The sequence below is a fragment of the Silurus meridionalis genome, chromosome 8, assembly GCF_014805685.1.
Source record: "Silurus meridionalis isolate SWU-2019-XX chromosome 8, ASM1480568v1, whole genome shotgun sequence".
Taxonomy (NCBI): domain Eukaryota; kingdom Metazoa; phylum Chordata; class Actinopteri; order Siluriformes; family Siluridae; genus Silurus; species Silurus meridionalis.
Window position 1 is genome coordinate 16,234,944 of NC_060891.1, and position 23,829 is coordinate 16,258,772.

The 23,829-nt window shown below is 37.9% G+C and overlaps 1 protein-coding gene across 3 annotated transcripts in view; it reads right to left on the minus strand.

Annotated features, from left to right (window-relative positions):
- Positions 1 to 4,373: 4,373 nt before the first annotated feature.
- Positions 4,374 to 23,829, minus strand: part of mipol1 (mirror-image polydactyly 1) — a 45,719-nt gene continuing 26,263 nt past the window's right edge. For 2 of the 3 annotated variants that reach the window (XM_046855783.1, XM_046855782.1), the window contains exons 9-14: positions 23,003 to 23,036; positions 22,274 to 22,444; positions 18,263 to 18,364; positions 14,096 to 14,196; positions 9,114 to 9,317; positions 4,374 to 4,917 (exon numbers count right to left, since the gene is read on the minus strand). In XM_046855783.1, coding sequence (XP_046711739.1) covers positions 4,851 to 4,917; positions 9,114 to 9,317; positions 14,096 to 14,196; positions 18,263 to 18,364; positions 22,274 to 22,444; positions 23,003 to 23,036 — 679 coding nt within the window. In that variant the 3' untranslated portion in view covers positions 4,374 to 4,850. The remainder of the gene's footprint in view (positions 4,918 to 9,113; positions 9,318 to 14,095; positions 14,197 to 18,262; positions 18,365 to 22,273; positions 22,445 to 23,002; positions 23,037 to 23,829) is intronic. The other variant, XM_046855784.1, reaches the window with a different exon arrangement.

Sequence of the window (23,829 nt, forward strand, 5' to 3'; positions counted from 1 at the left end):
GTTTAAATGGGATTTTTAACAATATCATAGGGAGGCCAAAGCATCTTTTTTGTCAAGCGTAACCTACATGACGGGCGCGTGAACCTGAACAGATTTCACTTTGATCGTGGTATTTTGTAGACACGCATTTTGGCTGACTAACCACGAAATTAGTTTAATGATCGTGCAATAGACCCTGACGAATAAATAAAGTGGGACATTATTTTATTTACGGGTAGGGAGCCAAAAGCCCATACGAACCACCAGAAAAAGCCGTAAAGAGAAATAATTCACGCATGCAATCACTAATAGTGGTTATTTATTTATTTAAAAATAAAACAACAGTGTTTAATCTCCATTTCAGCATTTACTAATTATGCATTTTTTACATATCAAAACATTGCATTTCCTTAAAGCAAAAACAATTTATAAATAACCCAGCTTTACTGTCTATAAACTAATCTTAAATGTAAGTTTATAAAAAATATTAAGCAATTTCTGATAAGCTCCCGTGAGCCAAAGAGACCTGGACTATATAAAACACTTTTAAAAAGAGATAAGATCAAATCAAAACAATAGAGAAGAATCAAGTGACATTGATGCGCTGTAATGGAGCGATAAGGCGGAATAATAGTATTTAATAATAGTATTTTAACTGGCTTCAGATTTCAATGGCCGGCGATGAATGATGTAAGTGATTTTACACAATTAGAACAAATAATCTTTCCGATTTGCTCCTATTTTAAAGTGTGTCATTTCATTATATAATTTTAAGGCCAACTAAATCGCATGTCACATATACATGTCTTCTGATCAATCTTAGATTAAATACAATTACAATATAAACACGTTTACGAATAAGTCAGTTATTTATATATTTCTTAGTTTAATTTATTTATGTGATCGTGGAGGTCGTCGTTGTTTGCCATCATTCTGCAGATCTTTTATTTATTTTGTGTACATTTTTTATAATAAACAGAGCACCTACATTCCAGATCTACACATGATAACCCATTTCACCAAGATAAAATATTCAATCTAAGAATATTAACACTTTATCTATAGAATTATTCACATGGCTTTTGAATTATGGTTGCAATAAATGTTTTTTTTTTGTTGCATTAAGTTTTAAGAGATCCTACATTTCAGACCTTTCATTTCGTGTAAATAACAATTTCCTGTAATGACAAGTTTATCAACAATTATGATGTTTGCAACAAAATATTGTGTTTATTTCTTATTATGACCTAAATATGTTTGGTGGTCTGCTCCTGCTTACACAATTGTGAGTTGCAATTTTTTTTTATTAAAATAAATGATCAGTGATTGATAAATTGTAAAAAAGTTGTAAAATCACATCAGTGATTATGTAGACAATCTGCACCGTAATATTAATAATAATAATAATAATAATAATAATAATAATAATAATAACAATCTAGTATTATTATTATTATTATTATTATTATTATTATTATTATGGTGGTGGAACAAGTTGTTCTATCAGATTGTCTTTTATTTAAAATGAACATATTATAAATATTATACAATTCTTCTTCTCTACTTCCTCCATACACAGGCGCAGTCAGTGAAGGCGCTCAGGCTTATTAATGCGTAACATATGTTATCAGCGGGTTGTGTTCAGGACGGAGAGTTCAGTAGCGCCTTGTTTTCCAACTCATGTGGCATTTCTCGTCTCTCCATCAAAAGCTGTGGCTCTTTCTTCAGCCTTATGGACAAAAATTTGGACGACAATGCGCAGGGCCCTTTACTTTAGAAGCGGCCATCAGCGGGTCTACCCGAAGACCTTTCTTCTCCGTCTTTTCATTCTTAGTTTAGAAAAGCCACTACAGGGCCAAGGCGCTTCTAATACCTTTTGATGGGGATTGAATTAATTATCTCCAATAACACAATTGTGCTTGGCCAACGAAAAGAGCAAAGCATTACCCCTCCAGAATCACACACAAATGAAAGGAGCTTTGAAAGGGTGAGGGAAAGAAGAGGGAGAGATCCTATCCGAAATCAGCTTTAAGAAGCAGCTGGTTTTCCATTACATTTTATACGGGAGAAGTTTATTAGGGCTTTGTAGCCCCCTAATATGCATCAGCTATGTCAGGTTGGTGGTCTTCTCACTGGCGTTCTGAGATGAGATCTGTGTATTCTGTGCTCATTAGTCAACCGGCATTCACAAAAACCATCCAAATGGTCATTTTTATGCATTATTTATTATGTATAATTGTCATTATTTAAAAAAATAAAAAACTAATGTATTTTAAGGCAGTGAATTGAACACCGAGGTTCATCAGAAGTGCACAGGTTTTTTTTAGCATGACAGCAGACGGAGCACCACCCAGCTATATCACATACTCAGATATTACACTGCTGGACAAAAAATAATATATCCCATGCCTAAAATAGCAAAATATGAAGCTATTAATGATTTTATTAATGGTTTTAACAGATTATTGGCCAGGAAATTAGCAAGAATTGCCTGCTCTATCAACTCTCCTATCATTTAGGAGCTTGATATCAGGCTCTTTATGAGCTGCATCAGGTGTAGCAGATAATCAATCAAATAATGATTCATCTAAAAAAAAGAAAAAAAAAAAGAAAAAAGATGTAATTTACAGAAATGTGTTAGTATGTGTTAGTGAATTTTGCATCAAACATTATTATGATTTCCATGATTTTATATTCCCGTGCAATAAAACCATGTCTTTCACTGTTTCTAGCCTGGACCAGAGCACTGCAGGAGTGATATACGAGGTCTCAGAAATGCATTTGCTTCATTTCTTGATTATGAATATGTTGTAAAGAACACTAAAAGCTTTATATTTAGCAGTTTGGGATTTGGTCTTTTTTAGGGGTTTGCATCACATTTCTTTGCGCACTAACAACTACAAATACTGAAAAAAATATTTCTTATCCGTTTGTCTTAGTTGATGTGATCCAGGGTGTTTTAATTTCAGGTAATGGAATAGCAGACTATAAGTGACCTGCAAAATGTCTGAGTGAAGAAAGCTGGGATTAAAAAAAAAAGAGAAAGGCTTGAAATATTTTGTGTCGTTATAGCAACGGGATCAGTCACTCTTTTCTCTGAGGGTCATTCAGCATAGGCTGTCGAAACACGGTTTTAATTAAAGCGTATAAAAACTTGTTTTGTAGTCTGGTCATCGTACTACCGATTTCAGGAAGGATAATCTGGATTGCCTTTAGTTCCACCCCAAATAACACTGGGCGCGAGCCTGTGCACAGAAACCCCAACAGCGTCTGACCTCAGCGCAACGTGCACGCAGATCACGTTCAAAAATAAAGATCCCATTGATCCTTCTGTTTGTATTAAATACAAAAAAACCGAAAAGTATTTTTGGAGAGGATGAGCTGAGGGAGATGGATGTGAGATCAGGGACTCCCAGGTTGTGGCACCCACGATAACCGGAGGGCGAGAATTTCCGAGTACCAGGAGAACAGCAGCAACACACTCTCTCCTCCCTTTATTTTGTTCCTCCGACCATCGGGTCATGCAACACGTTTCTGAGGACATAATCGATCATGCTCAAAAACACACACGGGCCCCTGCGACACCGGCCACCTCAGATGAAGGATGGAGTGCAGTGGAAAGGGGCTCCTGAGGGCCATCCCGTCAATAGCAGCCATGCAAACCATCCCCGTAGAATTCTTCAGCAGATTCGTTTTCCGTCGGAGTCCAGGGATCTCCTCTAGTTTGCTTATGGTTTCAAATTATCAATATGATCAATAAAAAACGAGTGGCTTCAATCTGTCAGGTTTTCGTTTCAAACGAATAAAATCCAGATGATTTTTTTAAACCATCAATATTATGAAGCAGAGACACGGATTTAAATGCGCTTCACCAGTATCATGTTTACCAGTGACATTAAAATGAGCACAAACAGCATTTTAACAGAAATCTGATGGAATTTAAGTAAACTTGTGAACAGAAAATAATTTTATTTTAACTTCACACAATTGTGTGAAATTATTATTAGTAGTAGTAGTAATATTGTCTGAGTTTTTAAATGAAAGAAAAAAAAAACAATACTGGTGTATAAACCCAACAAAAATTCTTTGCATTTAGAAATAAAAAATAGCAAAGAATATGTCATTAAAAAAAAAAAAAAAAAAATCAGCTACTATAGCGAATGTTCAGTGTCAGGGACAGACTAAAGTTTGCTACCTGTAGTGATAACAGCAGTAATTACGTTATCATATTTAAAGCTAATACAGATAACCTTTCCCTCCATCTGAAATGCATTTTACAAGGCAGCATTTTATATTTTAATACATTAGAAATATTTTGATATTAAATCCCCATTTGCATTTATATAAAATCTTATTTAATATATATTTTTTCACTTATAAAGCACAAAACAGTCTTGAAATCAAGGTCCTTTTATTTATTGCTACTGAAAACATATCCAACATTTGCATTGTACATATGATACCTATTAGTCTGTATACAATTACAAAAAAGACCTTATAAACATTTTACATTGTTTTGGTGTAGACCTATTTTAGGGGTATTTATACTGTTTGTCACACATTAAATATCCGCATCATTAAATACAGATGATCCATTGCACATTAAACACCTTGTTTAAATCAATAGATTAAAAAAACCATAAAGACAAAGCTGGGATAAAATTGCTAATTGCAGAAGTATCGATCAGAGACTGTAACAGTGAGAAAGTGTGTATGAAGGTTATGAGAAAGAAGTGAAGGGCTGAGGGTGAGAGCAAGCAGCACTTCCAGCCCTTGTTTGCCGAGCAAAGGGCTTCGGCTGTTTGCTCAGAGTTAAACGCAGCAGCCTGGTCACCAGATGTGGCCATCTGCTCCAGTCGACCATCGGCCTGTCAGATCACAGTACGGACACTGCCTGTGCCCACCTTCTTCCTCAAGACATCTACCAGCCGTTCAAGCCTGCACACAGAGAGACAGAGAGAGAGAGAGAGAGAGAGAGAGAGAGAGAGAGAGAGAGAGTGTGTGTGTGTGTGTGTGTGTGTGTGTGCATGCAAAAGTAAATACTTCAAAGTGGGGCACAGGCAGTTCTAAAAAAAATAATCTCAAGAAAATCTGTTTCTAAAAGGTATATAGAGAGTTCAGTGGTTCAGTGCTGTTCTCATTGGAAATTTATTTATTTAAAACTACACTAGAATTTGGTGTATGTAAAATGTTCTGATGAAAAATAATAGTAACATTCTTTCAGAGGTCAGTAACCAATTTCCCATTTGTGTGTTCTTTTATTCAACTAAATATCCTTTAACAAAACTCAATAATCACAGAGTTGAATTTAGTTTCTGTAAATATTTCAAACTTCCAAACACAAACAAAACGTTAGAGTATCAAATGAATAAAAATGTTCCAAGTTCTAAAGGCTACTCCACTTGCTCTTGCTTATCACAGAGCATATGGGAGTGGTTTGTCTCAAGCCTTGTTTATTTAGCAGCCTACACCTGTATTTTCTCCACCCAAGATATTTTTGCATGTCTGCAGAACAGTATTTGAGTATACAGTAAATGTATGTGTTTGCATACCAACACTTAATAAAACTTGCTTAAGAAATGGTATGTCAACCCAGTATAGCATAAAACCACTAATGTTCATAAAAGGTCACGCCACTCTTGCTAAAGGTAAAACTTGCCAATATCAGACAGATAATCTGAACACAAATATACAAACTAGTTTTATTTCTCCTCATTGTTACTTACAAACACATACAGTACAACATCCTTTCCACCTGTTGCGTAGTGGAAAGGATGTTGTACTGTAACTCAATGTCATGTTTGCAGCATTAACAGTTCAGCAGGAAATGTCCAAGGTATGCTGGTGTGCTTGCTAGGATTTGGAAACAGTTTGCATTAAGTGAACAATAAACCCAAACATATATGCTGGAAATGCAGCAGGAAATAAAACCAGATAAATCCTGATTAAGAATTCAGAGATGGAAAAACCAACAATTATACCTGCAAAAAGACTGAGTAAACAGAAGCTGCATACTGTACTTTCTATAGAATATAAAAAGTGTTTTGACCATTACATCAGCTGTAATATCTGTGTATAATTAATTTTAAAAAACAGAAATAAGCATTTTAAGTCATGGTTGAACTGAACTGAGCTCCCCAAGCTTCAGTGGATGTGAAAAAAGTAAGCAAAGCTGAGCAGAGGAATTGTTATTTGACAGCAGTGTATCTCAAAAAGTGGTATAATTGGTGCCACTACCAATGATGGTTTAATTTATAAGCCAAAACTGATAAGCAAAGCAAAAAACGCAAGATCTAACAATGATGGTTCTGTATTTTTGAGCTATGTAACAAAAGATTGTGGTCTTAACATCACAGATTTTCCCACCTGACACTTTTGGTAAAGCTATTATGCTTCACCTGCTTTGTTCAAATGGAAATTGTACTTTTTAAATAAACAATACCTAAATGCAATCATAGTTTAACCGAGTCCTAAGGTTTATAAGATATATCAAAAACTTTTAATAATTTCCACATTAACAGTGCTATGTACAACATAATATAAAATTGCTCAGTGCTGTTTCCACATTACCGGCACTGATAAAAGAGATAGAGTTTTCCCCACCTTCCACATCCCAACGATTCCTGTTTTCGGCTGACAAGAGTGGAACCCAACGCGAGATTCTGAGGTTATAGACCACCCACCTCAAAGCTTAATGTTTGTGTATGCTGAGATGCTTTTCTGCTCACCACAGTTTAACAAAAGTTTATATTAATTTCTATATCATTCCTGGCAGCTTGAACCAATCTGGCCATTTTTCTCTGACCTCTCATCAAAAAGGCATTTCCACCCATATAACTGTTATTGGTTTTTCTGTACTATTCTGTATCAACTCTAAAGACTTGTATGTGAAATTCCCAGTAGATCGGTACTTTCTGAAATACTCGAATTAGCCGCTCTGACACAAACCACTAAGCAACGATTAAAGTCATACAGATCACACTTTTACACCAGTCTAATGTTTAATAGAAGCGATTGCTCTGTACTTAAATAATCTTGTGCATTTTGCTGCTTCAAAATTTTCAGCATTTTGCCTTAAATCATCATAACACCAATATTATATCATATTGCTCATGTTCACACAGCAGCCTTCTATCCCAAGGCCTGATGAGACATGCCAGCCACAGCCCATTTGTGGCCCAGCCAGTCGATGAAAAGAGCCTTTGTGTGTTTCTCATGGTCAAGTTTGATTCAACAGGTCATCAGACTTTCAGCTCATCCCCTCCATCAATGGAGGCTGTAAGGCCAGCACTCAGGTGCCACATTCTGGGCCTGATCAGTGCTTCCTCCCCCCAGCATAATGCGCTGCCTCAGTCTTACATTCTTCTCACCATTGTGTGACGAGGCCCACGTCAGAGCTGCTTCCTACAGCCACCCAGACTCCACTGACGGTGGCATATCCATCAGCATGTCAGCTAGCATTCAGGTGTGAGCAGTTTATATCCCCCACCCTGAGCCACTGTCTGCCCTGCACACTAATACTGCTGCCTGTCTCTGTCCTTACTCACATTCAGCCTGTAAAATATGTAACTCTCCCCTTTCTCACAGCCATGCCCCTTCCCAGGCTTAGGCCTCTTCTTTGGCCAACAAATCTATAGCTGAAGAAAAGAAGAAGGAGTCTGATCCAGAGTGTGGCCACTACACAGTGTCTGGCAATGAGAAGCCTTAAGCCAGGGACGCTGGCACGGATTCAGAATTCAGGGGAATAAATAACATGACGGTTCTCAGAATGTGAAGAACTCGCTCGTTTCTACTTCCAGTAATATGGCACAACACAGTGGTGAGACAGATGTTCCCTTTACAGCAGTAACTGTGATTCACACATAGTTGAACCTTGCACTGTGGACATGGTGGGGTCATGCCTCTAAATCAGTGTGTAAATGCAAACAGACAAGTAATACAGGCACCCTCACTGGACTCAGCACTGTGAAAGTAAAATACTAGGTAAATGCACAGTAGAGTCACTAAAAACAGAGACGTGTCCTATATTTCATTATTTAAACAGCAATTTCTTTGCTATGGGACACACTAATAAAGCATTATTATCTGAGCCACCAATATGTGCTAAAACTCATCTCTCTACTTACATTACTAAGCATTGAAAAATTAACACAAGCTCTTGAAGGGTTAGAAAAAACAGCATTAGGGGTGGGCATGGCTGAGTACATCAGGGGTCTAAAGTCCCACATTAGTGAGCAGAGTGTGTGTGATGTTGCCACAGAGAAAAAGGGCCATTTCAGATCCCCCCTGTTTAAACACAACGCTGAAGTTCCCTCTTTTCAGGCTTCTCATGCTGATGCTGGGTGATGGGGGTTCTCTTAGGGTTTTGAGCACCCCTCCGCTTTGCATCCCCACCCCCCAGTTCGTTAATTCATCGTGTAAATAGATCAGCAGGCCAAGCCATGTTTGCTTTTCGCGGGGAGCCCCGGTGTGAGAGAGAGAAGTGAGTGAGAAAGTGTGTGTGTGTGTGAGAAAGAGAGATGAGAGAGGGACTAACTTACAGAAGCTAGCTACAGTCAATGCAGAAACAAGAGCAGCAGTACAAGGTGTTACACTGAAGTGTAAAACAAGCTTTGCATTCTGTAATTTTCATGTGAAGGAAGAAATAATAATGCAAATAAATACAGATGATTCAGTGAAAAGAAATGGAAAGGTTTAGAAACAAATATTAAGATTCAATACAAATATACAGTACCCTGTATATTTAAGATTTCTGTAAAGATGTTTATTTAATATTTTTGGAAAAATGCTCATATGTTGGATATTTCTAACTATGCTTTTAGCATCAGGAAACTCTTCAGGAGATATGATGTTGCAATTTCTGATTTCTTGTCAACACATCAAGTTGTTTTTCTATGGGAATGTGTGTTGAACTAATTTCATGTAAATCCTTAATAAATTGAAATTTGTAACAAACAGCACATTTCTATGCAAACAAAAAATAATCTTCAGCTTTTGGAATGATGATGAACCAGTGGGAGCCATAATCAGTCTTCCTTTGATATATTTCAGTTTGATTTATTTCAGTTGAAAGCTCTCGCTGGTGCTCATTACAAAGGACAAAATCTAGTGTTTATTTGTCTGGCTGTACTTACTTGTGCACTTTTTCAGTGGCCTCTCTTTCAGACTCCTGTGTCACCCGGAGTCGAGTCTGAGTGTTCTGAAGTTCTGAAGTGAGCTGCTGCACACGGCTCAGCAGATTCTGTCCTTGGACTGTGCTGCTGTCCTTAACACGGGTGGAAGAGGACAAGCATAGTGTCTCCTTCCTGCAAAACTCATCTGTTTGGCTCTGCTGTGCACTGAGACAAAAAATAAAGCTTTAATGTGTAAGAATGATAAAAAGTGTAAAAAATTATAATGCACAAAATCTGAGAAAAAAAGTAACCAGAAAGGGCCTATTTACCCTGTCCATTGTGGGATGCTGTGTTACTATTATAATGATAGAATTTGCTGCACCAGTAATTGATATACAGTAGCTAGAGACAGTCAAATGAACAGAAAGATAGAAACAGACCTATAGATATACATACTACACAATATTCGTAAAAAACATCACAGTAATATTTGTTTAACTGAGTGCCTAAGGTTTCCTATTGTTTCCTTCACAGCACCACATATACCAATGGCCAATACTATATCAAAGTTCCTTGCACAAACACACAACTTGACCCATACAATGAGAGCATGCTCCCAGTTTATCTGCAGGTGAGAAATGGTAAAACTGTATCAACACCATGAGCCAACTGACATATCTAATATTGGAACAGAAGGTCGGTACACGAGACAATATCTGGGGGTAATAATGCAGCAGAATGGCAGTGGAATATATTATAGTTCAGCCTGCATAACTGTGCTGCAGCACTGTCACAGTGAGTTTCACATTGGTGAAAAATTACAGGGCTACAAGAGAGAAGAAGGAAGGAGAGAGAGAGAGAGAGAGAGAGAGAGAGAGTTCAGTGGCTTTAAAATAAGGCTTTCTGAGGGAAAACATACTAACATTATGCTTGGACAGAAAAGAAAAATAGTCCATAAAACATCTAAAATCTTTTGGACTAACTACATAATACCTGCATTAAAATTCAATTCATGTGCATAATAAAAAACAAAAACAAAATGCAAATAGTAACGCAAAGAAAGACATCATGCATAAAATAACTAGAATAGCATGCTTATTTCCAGTCAGGCATATAAATAAGTACCCCTGTCAGTTACAGATCTTAAAGGTCTTTTATTATACCATATATATGTCATTAATAACCTGGGCAGGTGGAGGACCCAATACAAACAGAGAAACCTCAACACATTATACACCTAATAAAGGGACACATTTAGACAACAATGCGACCTAAACCTCTCTTTTCTGCTTCCACTCCAGAAGAGGGCTGCTGTGGTTTTCCTGACAGAATGAGGCTAGATTGATTGCCACTGGTGTGTGTCATTTAGCCTCAACATTGTGTGTGTTTATGCCTTAATGTCATATTACTCATTCTGTCCTCTTGTCCTTCTAATTAGTTTCGAAAAGGTTTCCATGTCATGCTTCTCCTTTCCCTATTTCTTTTTTTTCTTTTTTTTGAAAGCAAGAGCCAATCAATTCTGATGTGATATTGATAGCCAAAGAAGTGATGTAAAGTTGTGTGCTTTGTTTAATTAAATGTAAACATATTGGGTACGGAGGTCCAATGACAGTGACAAACAAGGGCAGAGAAGCAATGCTTACGATGGATTATCTTATCCTCCCTCCTACTCTCACCCACAAACATGTACACTCGACCGAGTCTCCTCTCGACCCCAGCCCCCTTTCCAAGTGTTTTATGAGAAGCCATTAAATGTAATTAAATAAATAATCCTTAAATGGTCCTAAGCATGTTTGGTTTAGTACGGGGGAAACCTGTTAACTGTACAAGTGAGCAGCACAAACAGAAACTGGTCAATGAAGACCAGAGATACACAGTAGACTGACAACACAAACAATCTCACAGGCTTCTGTGAGCTTCTACCAGCTTCATATTTGTTTTCAAAATTATACGTTAATAATGACTAATAGTAGAAACTGAAGTTTCTTTAATGACTAAAGAAAAACATGCATGCAAAACTAAAAAAAAAAAAAGCTTGAAAAATAAAATATACTGCATTTCAGTTCCTAGGAGTAACATAGCCATCGGCAGGCCGGTTTATACAGCTCCTGTTTTGTTCTTATCTTTGATAAGTCATTGTGTGCTTGTCTACACCTGCCTAAGGTTTAATGGCTTGTGTGTTACTCTAGTTTCTATATGGGCCAGCAGACATCAGGTCTGGCACCAAGTAAAACATTAACTAGAATCATACGATAACTAATCAAAGGGGCCGGATCCCAAAGAACCTGCCTCTACGACTGTGGGAAGGGGTTAAATATTAACATCCGCACAACATGGTATCAAAGAGGATATGTAAAATAGCCTTTCAACTGAGATGTACCTGCGGCAAACTTTTAACATGGAGAAGCAAGTGCAAGCAGAGAGAGAGAGAGAGAGAGAGAGAGAGAGAGAGAGAGAGAGAGAGAGTGCAATGGAACCACCTATTTAAGTGCAGGTATTCACAGCAACCTTCACTGGACAGAAACCAACTTGCAACCACACCTCATCTTCAAACCCTCCTCAACAGCCATATATCACTTCAACAACTCTTGGATAAAAGTTAGGATGATTTCCCATACACACAATTTCAACGCTAACCACACTAGCAATGTTCACCCAAAAAAAAAAAAAAAAAACCTGGGCACTGCTGAGTTTTGATTTTGTGTCCTGATATTTTCTCCTCACTAGCTGAGAGGCATTTTAGGAAATCCACAAAATATAATTTGTAGCACAGAATGGCAAAGAAAACAAATCCAAACGTATACCGAGAACAATTCCTGGTTTTGTTCTACATATCTGGCATACACAAAATGAAAATTTCTTCCTGTAGTATGACTAACAAGCCTAAGGCTGGTGTGTACTGATGTGTAGAAAATATGTAATGAGTATGAGTATTATTAGATTCGTTCTTTAGATTTAGCAATCCAGTTAAATCCAGAGCTTTAAAGAAAGTAAAAAAAAAAAAAATTCATACAGAATCTGTCATGTGGCCAGAAAAATCCTGCCTGAACATTATACATACAGTGTATATAGTCATGTCTGTGGAGCTGAGGTGTTGACAAGCAGGGGTGTTGCTTTCAGTGATGATGAGTGATCTCTGAGGAGATGAACCGTATGGGGACCAGGGTGTTAATCCATGTCCAGTCCAGCTTTGACTCCCTCTGCTCCTGGCTTACGCTCAAACAAAGCACCTTATACATACATAAAGCCTGACCTCCTCAGCATGGCCCAGCCAACGACAACGCATTAAACCAAACTGGCTGCACAAAATCACCTCAGTGTTTTTCATAACAGTATAGTTCTGGGTAAAGCGGATGAAATTGCCAAAGCAGAAGGTTCACAGGACTGACATTCCAGCTTGCGTGTACTCATCTATTCTCTGGTCTTTCATCTGACTTGGACTGTCTGTTATCCTAAAAGGCACAATGGAGCTGGCCAGGCAATCCTGAGAGCAAACATATCTTCTGGCCTTTGTTGGGTCTGGAGAATTCTTCCTTTAAAAGGTCCAACCCCAAAGACACATTGATAGGGAGCAGGAGCAGGACTGACCCCCCCTGTCTCACACAATACAGATTGTGTGGGTGAATACAATGTCTGCCTTTTCCTCCTCTAGCACAGACGGTGTGCGGGAAAGGGATTGCCCCATGTGCCATAACCAGTAATATCTTTGTGAATGCATGTGCATGCTGAATAAAAAACAAAACAACAACAAAAAAGGATCCTTAAAGTAGAAGGATGTATGTCTCACAGGAACAGGATCCAGCTCTGCAAACAAGAAGGACCAGTTTAGGAGCCAAATGTATTTGATCCTATTTCAGATTTTTAACAGACTGACGGATAAAATGCAAGGGTATGACTCCTGATGAAAAGATTAGACATGTGGGAGTCCAACCTAGTGCACCTGTTTTAGACCTTGATTCTGTTTCAAAGGCTTTCTTTTGTGCAAATGTCTCAAATAAGTTCTTGAAATTTACATTTACATTTGACATTTAGCAGACGCCCTTGTCCAGAGCGACGTACCAAAGTGCTCTGACGTATAAAAGTGCTATGTAAAATGTACTGCATCAGGGGCCAAAACAATCCGAGTCAGGTGCTAGTGAAAAATCTGTGGTTAATACCTTACAGGGTTCCAGAGTAAAGCAATAATAATAATAATCCATGGCCTTTAAATCTACAAACAGTTTGCAAGAGTGCATAGGAAAGCATTGCGCTGCAAGAAAAAAACATTGGCTGGACATCTTCAAATGCATTTCTCCCATTCGAATGGTAAAATGATTCACCTCAGCTATTTTCAGATTTTTTTCCCTTACCTTCCACACCAAGGCTCACAGTGCATATTAAAGCTAGTTTTAGTATTTATTATCTGTTAGACTGTGCTGCTGAGCTGGCTCAATGCATGTTTTTTTTCTCTGCCTGCTTTAATAAGAAGAACAGTGATGATGGGAGCTGGCATATAAAGATCTTTATTAAGAAGTTAAAATGGAGCACACCGTATGGGCTAACTCTTTCAGGAAAGTGTGAACAAGAGAAGAGAGAAGAATGATGAGATAGAAGCAGAGAAAGAATGAAAGCCTTCACAGGAGAGCAAACAAACAAAAACCCAGAATAAAAAAAAAGAAAAAGCAAAAGCAAAGTGTAACGGACGAAGGAAAGTCACGGGTACATGTAGCTTTATTTCCACTGGGAGGAGTGCTCGAGACTTGTGTATTTATATATAAAAAAATGCATTATGTACTGTTGGTATGACTTTATAATCTATACTGTTTGAGTTTCCTTTGTAAAAAAAAAAAAAATTCAGTACAATTGCAAAGTTCTTTGGTTCTTATCATATAATTTGCTTTACGGAATTATCTGAGGTCTGCTAAATTACTAATGCAAAATTAAATAGTGAAGTAAGCATGCTTGAAGTGAGTGTTTGACATATGAGAACTGTGGTGGGTGTGTTGTAAGTATGGATGACCCACCTGTGGCACCAACGCAGAGACTGGAGCTCCTCCTCTAACTTGCGCCCAAGCTCCCGAGCCATATCCCTCTCTCTCTGTACAGCCTCCAACTCTCCCTGCATCTACTCACAGAGTAGTGTGCGTTTAAAAAACAAGCCACAGGAATATCAAAATGACTTATTTGTTAGTTAGTTGGTTATAAAACAACAAAGACTTTTTGACAACAGTTTGAAAGATAATTTCATTTTATTGCTGAATATAACACATCGTGCAGTTCTGAATCAGTTTCATTTCGGAACCAACACAGTGTTGATAATGTCACATTATTTGGACTGTAATTTGATTACACACATGCACCTCTCTTATCTCAACTGCCAATATTAATTGCTCATTGAGAAGAAACAGAGGAACTCAGGTGTGTTACCTCTGCTGCCAAACTTTTTCTTTATGTAACTCACTCTCTGTCTTTCTCTCTCTCCACTCACACTCTCACACACATACACACACTCATTCATTCCCTTCCTCTCACTCACACACGGTGAGGAACTCACTCCAAGGGGGATCTAATTCAATCTATTGTCTTCCCATTCAGCACCTACTCAGAGACAGCATGTTGGGTGACACAGGCTGCAGGGGAGGCTGGGCAAACACTGTCCGCTGCTTAAACCTGACCAGTACTAAAGCTCCTGCTAATGACCAGCCGTTGAAACAGATCCATTGTTGCTCTTACCCTCCCAGCAGCTGGGAGCGCAGGGACAGACAATGAAGGTTGTTTAAACAAACACAAAAACCTGCCCTACTGTAAATGCCTGCGATTGACTGACTATCTGTATGATGAGAGGAAGAGAGGGAGGAAATACAGAGGAAGATACAAAGCATGACAGACTAAGGTGAAGGGGTCAAGAATAATAATAATAAAAAAAAAACAGGGATAAAACGAGTACCTGAATTGCATTCAAATGTATTTAATAGTTTTTATGGTAAGAGTTGGAGTGTTCAGACATACATTTCCCCTGTGTTATAGAATAGGTGAATGGGATTCACTTCGCTCTATCTTCAGACTAAAGGAGTACTGTATTACTCATAACATACTGGGTTTAACCTGCAATCCTGTTGTGTACAGACTTCCCCAGTAGGATTTCAGCAATCAAATAATTATAAGAGCTGTCTCTGTTTAAAAGCTGGATCTTTGTACAGAAAGAAAAAGCTGCCATATGATGTGGAGTTGCAGAATGCCTGTTGTATGGTGAGTGCTATAAACACCTTTGCCCTAAGTGCTTGCAGCTTCTGCCACTGCAGCCCAATCGTTCTAATTACCGGAGTGCAGGTCTCACAAGTCAAAGAGAACATCAAAAAGACGCTAACCTCTAAAGTCAATATGTACTTTTCTCCAACAGGGAGCGGAGCTCAACTTCAAAGCCGGATTCTTTTAATCATATGTATTTTATCAGCATTCATTATAATATTATCCAAATGAGGTCCACAGAGTGGCGTTTTAACCTGGAGAGATTACTCCGTGTACAGGAGAGTGGCTGCCTTGACCTTTAGGAAAGGCTGCTGGGTAGGGCAGTGCTGGGCAGAGCATGGCCTTTCGGCCCCAGTAGGGAGAGTCAGCAGTGCCACCCACCATCAGGGGTGCTGCACTCTGATTGCATACCAGTTTCATTGCTTATTTACTAATCAGCCATCTTCTTTAATGTAGAGAGGATTTTTATTTTTTATTAGATTTATCATTGCAATATTGACAACCTGCACTCTACATTTACTCTAAAACCCAAATTACTCTCCACTCAAAGTCACCTGATAAAGAGAACTGCCTTTGTTGAGAGAACAAGGGTCTTTCTCACTTGATCAAGCCAGAATCCAAATAAATCATGATGTATACAGAAGAGTTGGCATAGAGTATAACTGGTCTAAAGTATTATTTACTGAGCAAAGTGGTCAGAGATCAGGAAAAAAACCAACAGTAACACTAATCTCTGAAAGGTATAATAAATAACCCAGGTCTGTTAGGAGTGTCTTATACAGTATGCACAATTGTCCATTAGCATAAAGTGAATCAAAACTGTCACCTGACTCACCTGTTCTAAATTTTACGTTATTTAAAAAAGTTCTTATCAAACAACAGACAAATAGTGTTTCATATTTCTTTTATAATTTCACCCAATATATTAAAAATAAGGATATTAAAAAAGAAATCATATTTATATGATGGTGGTTGATCTCTGAGAGGTTAGAGGAAGCAGCAATAACTGTTTAGTGTGTTAGCAGCTTGGAAACCCGGGGCAGGTTTGTGTGATCACTGTGTGGCCGTCAGTGCTCTGAGAGAAAAGCTGCAGAGCAAACACAGGTGGTTCAGGGCAAGGGCAAAGCCCTCAACAACAGCCCACTTCTACTGACCTCCGCAGCCACTTCAAGCCCATTCTCAACCCCCACAACCGCACTCCACCCTAGGCGTTTAGAGCCCCCTAAAGCCTCACGAATGTGCGCACACACACATATACCCCACATATCCATTCAGTAAAGGACTCAGAAATGGCTGCTTAACAGGTTTCTGCAAAGGTAAAGCAGAGATGAAATAAGAGATAAGAGAGAGAATAGCCTCAGGTTTTCTCCAACTGAAACTCAAAGTGACAATTTCTTGGCAAATAACCTGCTAACTTTGCGAAATATAGCATAATAACTTTCTGCCATGTCAAGTGTCTTATTCCTCATTCTATAATTGCAAAAAAAAAAAAAAAAAAAAACATTTACAGTTAAGTGTTAACGATATGAGTGACAGTTTAAAACCTACCTCTTAATATTCATCCTGGATAAAGCTCTAAAAGCTTATGTGCTCCAAATTTGATATAAAGATTTTTGAATAGGGGTTTGTACAACAGTTTCTATGAAATTTTCTCACTTTTTTTTTTTTTTATAAAGTAAAATGTCATTTGATAAGTAGCGGTCCTGCTCATTTTTAAATTGTTTTGTGAATATGTTCCTAACACTGTTGAGTAATTTTTTGACAGCTGTTCCCATTTCATTTTAAATTAAAAACCCTGCTCTGTAATCCCAAGAGTCAATCTGTAATTAAGGGGATTTAAAGAAAAACCAAGTGCTACATTAATAACAAAATTTTAATATATTTCCTAATAAGCCATTCTTCGAACCACCTTAATTGTAAATCAGAACATAGAGCAAGTCCTTGGGAAGCTTTGCCCAAATATTCAAACTGGACTTTCATGATATATATTGCGTAATAATTGTAATGATAAATGACGAGGTCACAACCAAGTAAAGCAATTGTTTTAGCTACAAAAATAAATTTTAATTGAATAATAGAATTACAATGTCAGGCCAATTGACTGCACCAATTCAGTTCCGAATTCAAATGATTGCCTTCTTATCAAACAACATAAATCTACAAATCCAATGACAAATATTTATAAACAAACACAGGGTTATTTGCATACATGTCAAGATCAAACAGTAAATCGTGTATGATACAATATAAAGCCAATAAAACTACACTAGTAAAAAATTACTCTATATATTTATGTAAAACAGTTAAATTATATTTAATATCTATACAGAGAGGTGTTTTTTGTTCAAAATTCTGAGATTTACTGTAAAGCTAAAATAAAATTGTGTAAAAGATGAAAACTACATAAAGCATGCGGAATGCTGAATATCTCTTACATAAGCCGCAGGTTAAAACATTATAGTTCAGATAAATAGGACTCATATACTTCCTACGAAAGTGTGCTAGAGAGTTAAAGTGAAATTGGTGTGCATGGGGCAGTGGCCCAGGTCGTGGCCCTGACACGGCTCCCCTGGTGAAACGTCCTCTCTCAGAGTCTGTTTACTCAGCTCTATCTAATGACGGCCCTTTTACAGCACTCTGCATTTAACTCAAGGGCTCCGGCTGCATCAGATAAATACAGCAAATCAAACAGGGCTGTGTTTGCCCTGCACCTCCCCGACAGACATGTAGCGAAGCATCGCAGCTCGCTGAGCAGCCTCTGTCACCTAAAACCGTGGGTAACACTACCACTATGGTCCCACTAATCACTGCTATTCCCACTCTAAATCAATACAAGTTAATAAATGATAGCACTGATTAGTTAATGGGCTGAGGATTGAGGATTTTTTTAAGAATATAGAGTGCAGAAGGGGTCATTAGATGTGCATACATATAGTTTTTACCTTGCGTACCCGTTCCTGATTGTTTACCACATTCAATTGACAGGTGTTGCTGGTCTGGCTCAGCTCTCTGGTGTGAAGAAGCTCTTGCTCCAGGCACTTGCACTACAGAGAGGAAGATACAGACGCTGAAACAAGGACGCATTTGGAACACATCATGGAATAACTAACAACAACTTGTAGCGAGGGAGAATACAATCAGCTCTTCTGTAACTCTTCCTCTCGGATGATTCATTTTCAGTCCAGTGTCTCTTCAACATTTTTCTTATTCAATTTGCAGCTCCTGTCTGGACTGCTCATCTAACCAATACATACATGCAAGGACAAAGAAAAGGTCAAACTCAATGCATTGTTCATGTTTATTCCGGATCTGGCCCTTTTATTTACCTACTGTTTGTATTTTGAGTAAAATAAACTAACTTCGCACCCTGTACACAATTTATACGCTATTATTATTTAACATACAGAGCTGTACTAATATTTACAGTGTGCCTTGCAGACTCGGTAAGAGCATGTTGCAGTGAAACAGTGTGTAACTAAAGCTGTTCAATGAGAGGTGAAATCTCAGCAGGATACTAGCCTTCCGACTTAGTTGTTATTACATTTACTGTAAAGCACACACCACTGATATTACTCTCTCTGTATGTAATCCTTAGGGAAACACGTTCATTTGAGGTGCATTTTAAAGTTAAAAATAATATAAAAAAAACTTTATGAGAAAATACCCACACATGGATGTGTGTGCTAAAATACTTAGTACACACCACCCATGCATAAGGGAAAAACTATACAATGAAGCTACAAAACGATCACCAATATATAACATGTGTGACATTCTAACCCTCAAACATTCTGTACCATCCACTCTTTCACAGCAGTAGACGTGAAGGCAGCACTGACAGACAGACAGACTGAGCAACAGACAGTATAAACAGTGATGCGACAGCCACTTGCTGAGTATTATTGTAAGTCGGGTTGTTTTAGACCGGTCCATATGTGCTCTTCTCCATGTGCACATACCAAGACTGAAGGACACTTACTAGGAATGTAAACCATCCTTGCTGCCTGACAAGTCCCAGTGTTTCGACATCCAGCTGCCACAAAGCCCAGTGTCCACGCAAACAAGCCTTTCAGCCACCGAGCCCACTCCCGGCCCTTTCCTCTGCAGACTAAAATAATAGCGCTGCCTTCCAGACAAAACACACAGCTCCTCTTTAGTGTCAGCTTGAGTTATGGCTCTCAGGCAACAGATGTTTTTTGGGGGAAACGTATTTAAATCAGAATGCACCTCTGTTCTGACGCAAAGGCCTATCCTGCCGCTTGCCCCCCAAAAATAGCCACAGTCTGAGAGAAATGAGGCATACCAGCAGACACATTAACCAAGTTAGTCGATTCAGAATCACTGAATTTCGATAGATTACAGTCAGTATAGGGGCATTAAAGCCAAATTATACACACATCATTATGTGTGAGGGGGCAAATCCAAGGAATATGATTTCAAGAACATTCGGGGTGGCCTAAATCGTCTAGAGAGGCGATTTCATTTCCTCTCTTACTTTAACATCAGCACTCTATCAATATCAGGAAAGATTCAATAAGCGTATCAGGCGTGGAGATATAACGAAGCACATCTTATTCTGAGCATTCACTTCAAGGATAGCAGGGAAGTGAGAATAAGATTTATTTCTCCTAACACTTATCCAGCTTTTCATATTCCACCAGGCCGGAGGGATGTGACGGCCCTGTGCCTGCTGCCGGCTGCTAATCCTTACGAGATGAAGAGAGGGATGGGAGAAGCGGCAGGGGAGAGAGAAATCCTTAAGGATAGAGAGGGGACCCATCTCTGCCTCAGAGGGATTAGGCCAGCGTTTGCAACATACTTCTGAAATTGCCCTGTAGATGGGTTTTGGCCTTGCTGAAAAATCAGGGCAATGCAGTAATAGAGTGGTAGGGTTTGGGTAGAGTTACACCTGGTCTTGCATTAGCATTAGAGTGGTTAACTCTGCTTACTTGGTTGACCATTTTTAAATATCATTGAATATACACCAGGTCTAATAATATAAAAATACAAAAAGCAGAGTCTAGACACAAGTACAATAAAATGTAAAATATATAATATAAAAATAAAATATAAACATGTGTCTATGCATGAAATTGTGATGGGATTTTTAATGAATAAATCCACAGTGTCTGTAGCATGTACTGACATCATACTGAAAGACTGAATATGCAGGAATAACAGTGTTTCCAAGAGTATGTTCTAAGCATGGAAATAGAAAAAATAATAATTGAATTACTCAGTTTCTCATGTGCCAGACTCCGTAATCATCCATATGTGAGTTTCTATAAACAGCAACAGGAAGCGTGGGGAAAGAGAGACAGCTTTCCTTCAGTGGAAGAAGCACAACATAGACTCAATCTGCTGTGTTGCTTTTCTTCTTCACATGTCTAACGCTTGTTTTTCTGTCTTGTATCCAGGCATGTTTCCCAGTGAATGGGAATGATGTTTAAATATTCCTCAAAATTTCTAGCCACAGATATGTAAGCAGAAGAAAATGGTTTCGTCCCTGATAGTCCTCGTGAAAACCTACATGGATGAATTTCTAACCATATTTCCTGTGCAACTATCATACTGATAAACTCATTCAAGTTTATTATTTTTTATTAACTAAATATTTTGTACTATTAACAATAAATATTTAAGCTGCTTAACAGAAATCTAGAATATATATGTATACAAATATATTAATATAAAACAAATAAAAAATGTTGTTACCTAATAAATGTATCCAGGCTGAACAACCATCATATAGAACACAAGCAGAGAAAAGATGATGATCAGGTGATCTGGAATATGTCTGTTCTCAGTCATGTTTACATCACTGACTCCCTCTGTCTCTATACGTTAACCCCATACTTCTTGTTGCCTTCTGATTGCTCATTGTTAGCTTCATAAACTAGTCTACATCTGTGGTGTGTTAGAGCCATGAAAATTATACACCAGTGGTAGATTGAAAAATCCGTGCAATGACAGAAAATAGGCTGATTGTCTAAAAAAATAAAAGCACGCAATGAGAAGGATAAAACATTTACATTTCACCAAATAGATTAAAAACTAAAGTAACAAGCCTGTTTTGAAAATGTATGAAGTAGAAAATACAGATATTTGTGCAAAAATGAAATGAGTAAAAGTAAAAATTTGTCCAAAAAATTCATAGTGAAATAAAGTACTGATACCAGAAAAATCTACATAAGTACAGTAATGAAGTATTTGTACTTAATTAATTCCCACCTCTGAATTATACACCTTTCTCCAGTCTCCATTGTTTTTTTTTTTTAGCTTATGTGAGTTATCTGTGATGTATGTACCTTTCCATTTATTCCCACCAATTCGATAAGGTATAGTTTAGTACTTTTTACTTACTTACTTTAAAATAATTAAATGTACAAATCCAAAACTTAAGCATCTGTAAAAACTACCCTGAGTATCCAAATAAAACAGATATTTATATGACGTCACGTAATATGGCCAGTAACCATCAACCAAGAACTGCGAAAAATACATTGGCCCACGCTTGAACTTTGCAATGAAGTAAAATATCTGGATGTCAATATTTGGTGACCTGCTTGTTTGTTTTCATTTGATTGAAATATGTGTGTAGGAATGGTATATCAAATATTTGAGGTTATGCAGCAATATTTGTCACTACATGGGAATTAGATAGTTACTGTGTTGATTCTTAAATCAGGGCCCGATCAGTGAATAAACACCGTATGCACTATAATATGCACTATAATAGTCTGGTTATCAAAGGCATTTCATAGAGGTGTTAAGATGTGGTATGAATTGTGAACAGTCAATATTTAAATAAAGGTGTTTGATCTTCTTCTGTGGTGTAAAGGGTTCAGGCTTGGTACACAACAAGTGTGTGTGAAGTCTCAAGAATCGAAGTGTGTTAAAGCTGACCCTGACTGGAGCGTGATGTGTGTGTTGACTGTGATACTAATTCCTACCCTGGTTAAGGCATTGTCTCGCTCCTCTATGACAGCTTTCATCTCCTCTGAGGTGATCTTAGAGCGGCACTCCCTCGCCCTCTGAATGCGCTCCATGATGGCCATACCACTCTGCTCAATACTCAAGGCAGAATCCGCACTGCTCACCCTGTTGAGCAACTCCTCCAAGTCCTGAGACACACAGATTCAGACACACACTTGCTTTATCATCCTTGTGAGGATCTTCCAATAATATAATTATTATTCATAATTATTCAATGTGCCATTTAATTCTAACATGAACTTTAATCAGAAAACTTTCGGTTGTAGATTTTTAAATAAAAGCTGCAGTCACCACATGGTCACAGACACACACACACACACACACACACACACACACACACACACACACACACACACACACAGACATACACAGACATACACTTTACTAAATAACAAAAAAGAAACTAATTTCTGGATAGAATCATTTTTTTACTTGAAAAATAAAAATAAAAGGAAGGCAGAGATCATGTACATGTTTATTCTATGTCAACATTCATTGTTTGTCATTAAAATATTTCTCATGTCTAACTTTAAACAAAGAATTAGGCTTAAATTTGACATCAGCTTTCGTAGTAACATTCCAAATCCTTTGTTTCTTAAGGTCGTTCTTCCTCATATAAACACAATCTCACTGTAATGGTATGGAGACAAAATGTAAGACCACATGAAATTCTCCAAAGGGCTTACCATGTCAGTTTCCTCTGGGTTAATATTCTCCAGCCTAGAGAAGAAGGGTGCAAGGCAGGGAGGGGGAGACAGAGTGTGAGAAAAGACAGAAATGAAAGGTAGTGAGCTTCAATCAGTTTCCTTTCCTGCACTTGGCAAAATGAGATCACTTCCTAAAGCCAGTAATTGCATTCTGTTGGGATTTTTTTCTGTGTGGTGCAGAAGACACTCCAGCATATTAAAAGTGCCACCAGCCCCTGCGATTATTCCACAATAATGCCCATTCTGCTCAGGAGTGACAGTGAACTGTTAAGATATTAATGTTTACTACACTATATGACCATAGGGATCAAATGTTCATATGTGTGGAAAAGAAGAGAAACGTATTTGGACTGAACTGTTTAGACCCTTCTGGTACAAAGCATTTTATAAGGTAAAGGGAAGTTTAATTACAGAGCCCAGTACCCACTGAATCACAGATACATTCGACTTCAAAATATTTTAGTGTGTGTTTCAACTCTCATGTGAATAAGAAGCCTGGTGTGCAACTTACAGTACAGCCCCACACAAATATAAGCCCCAGACATCTATTGCATTTATTTCAATGTGAACATTTTTCCATGTATTAGTATTATTTGTTGTTAGACACTTGTTACTCATACAAAGTAAGCATCATGGCTATATATCAGCTTTCAAAACCTGATCAAATTTCTTGAAAACTGCAGTAATCCTCCTGGTTAGTCAGCTCTCTCCTTTGAGAGTAAATCGGATTGTTCCAGACTGTCTCTGGCAGAAAAACAACAACCTCTCATTTAATTTACAAAGGCATTACATGGATCACCTCCCAT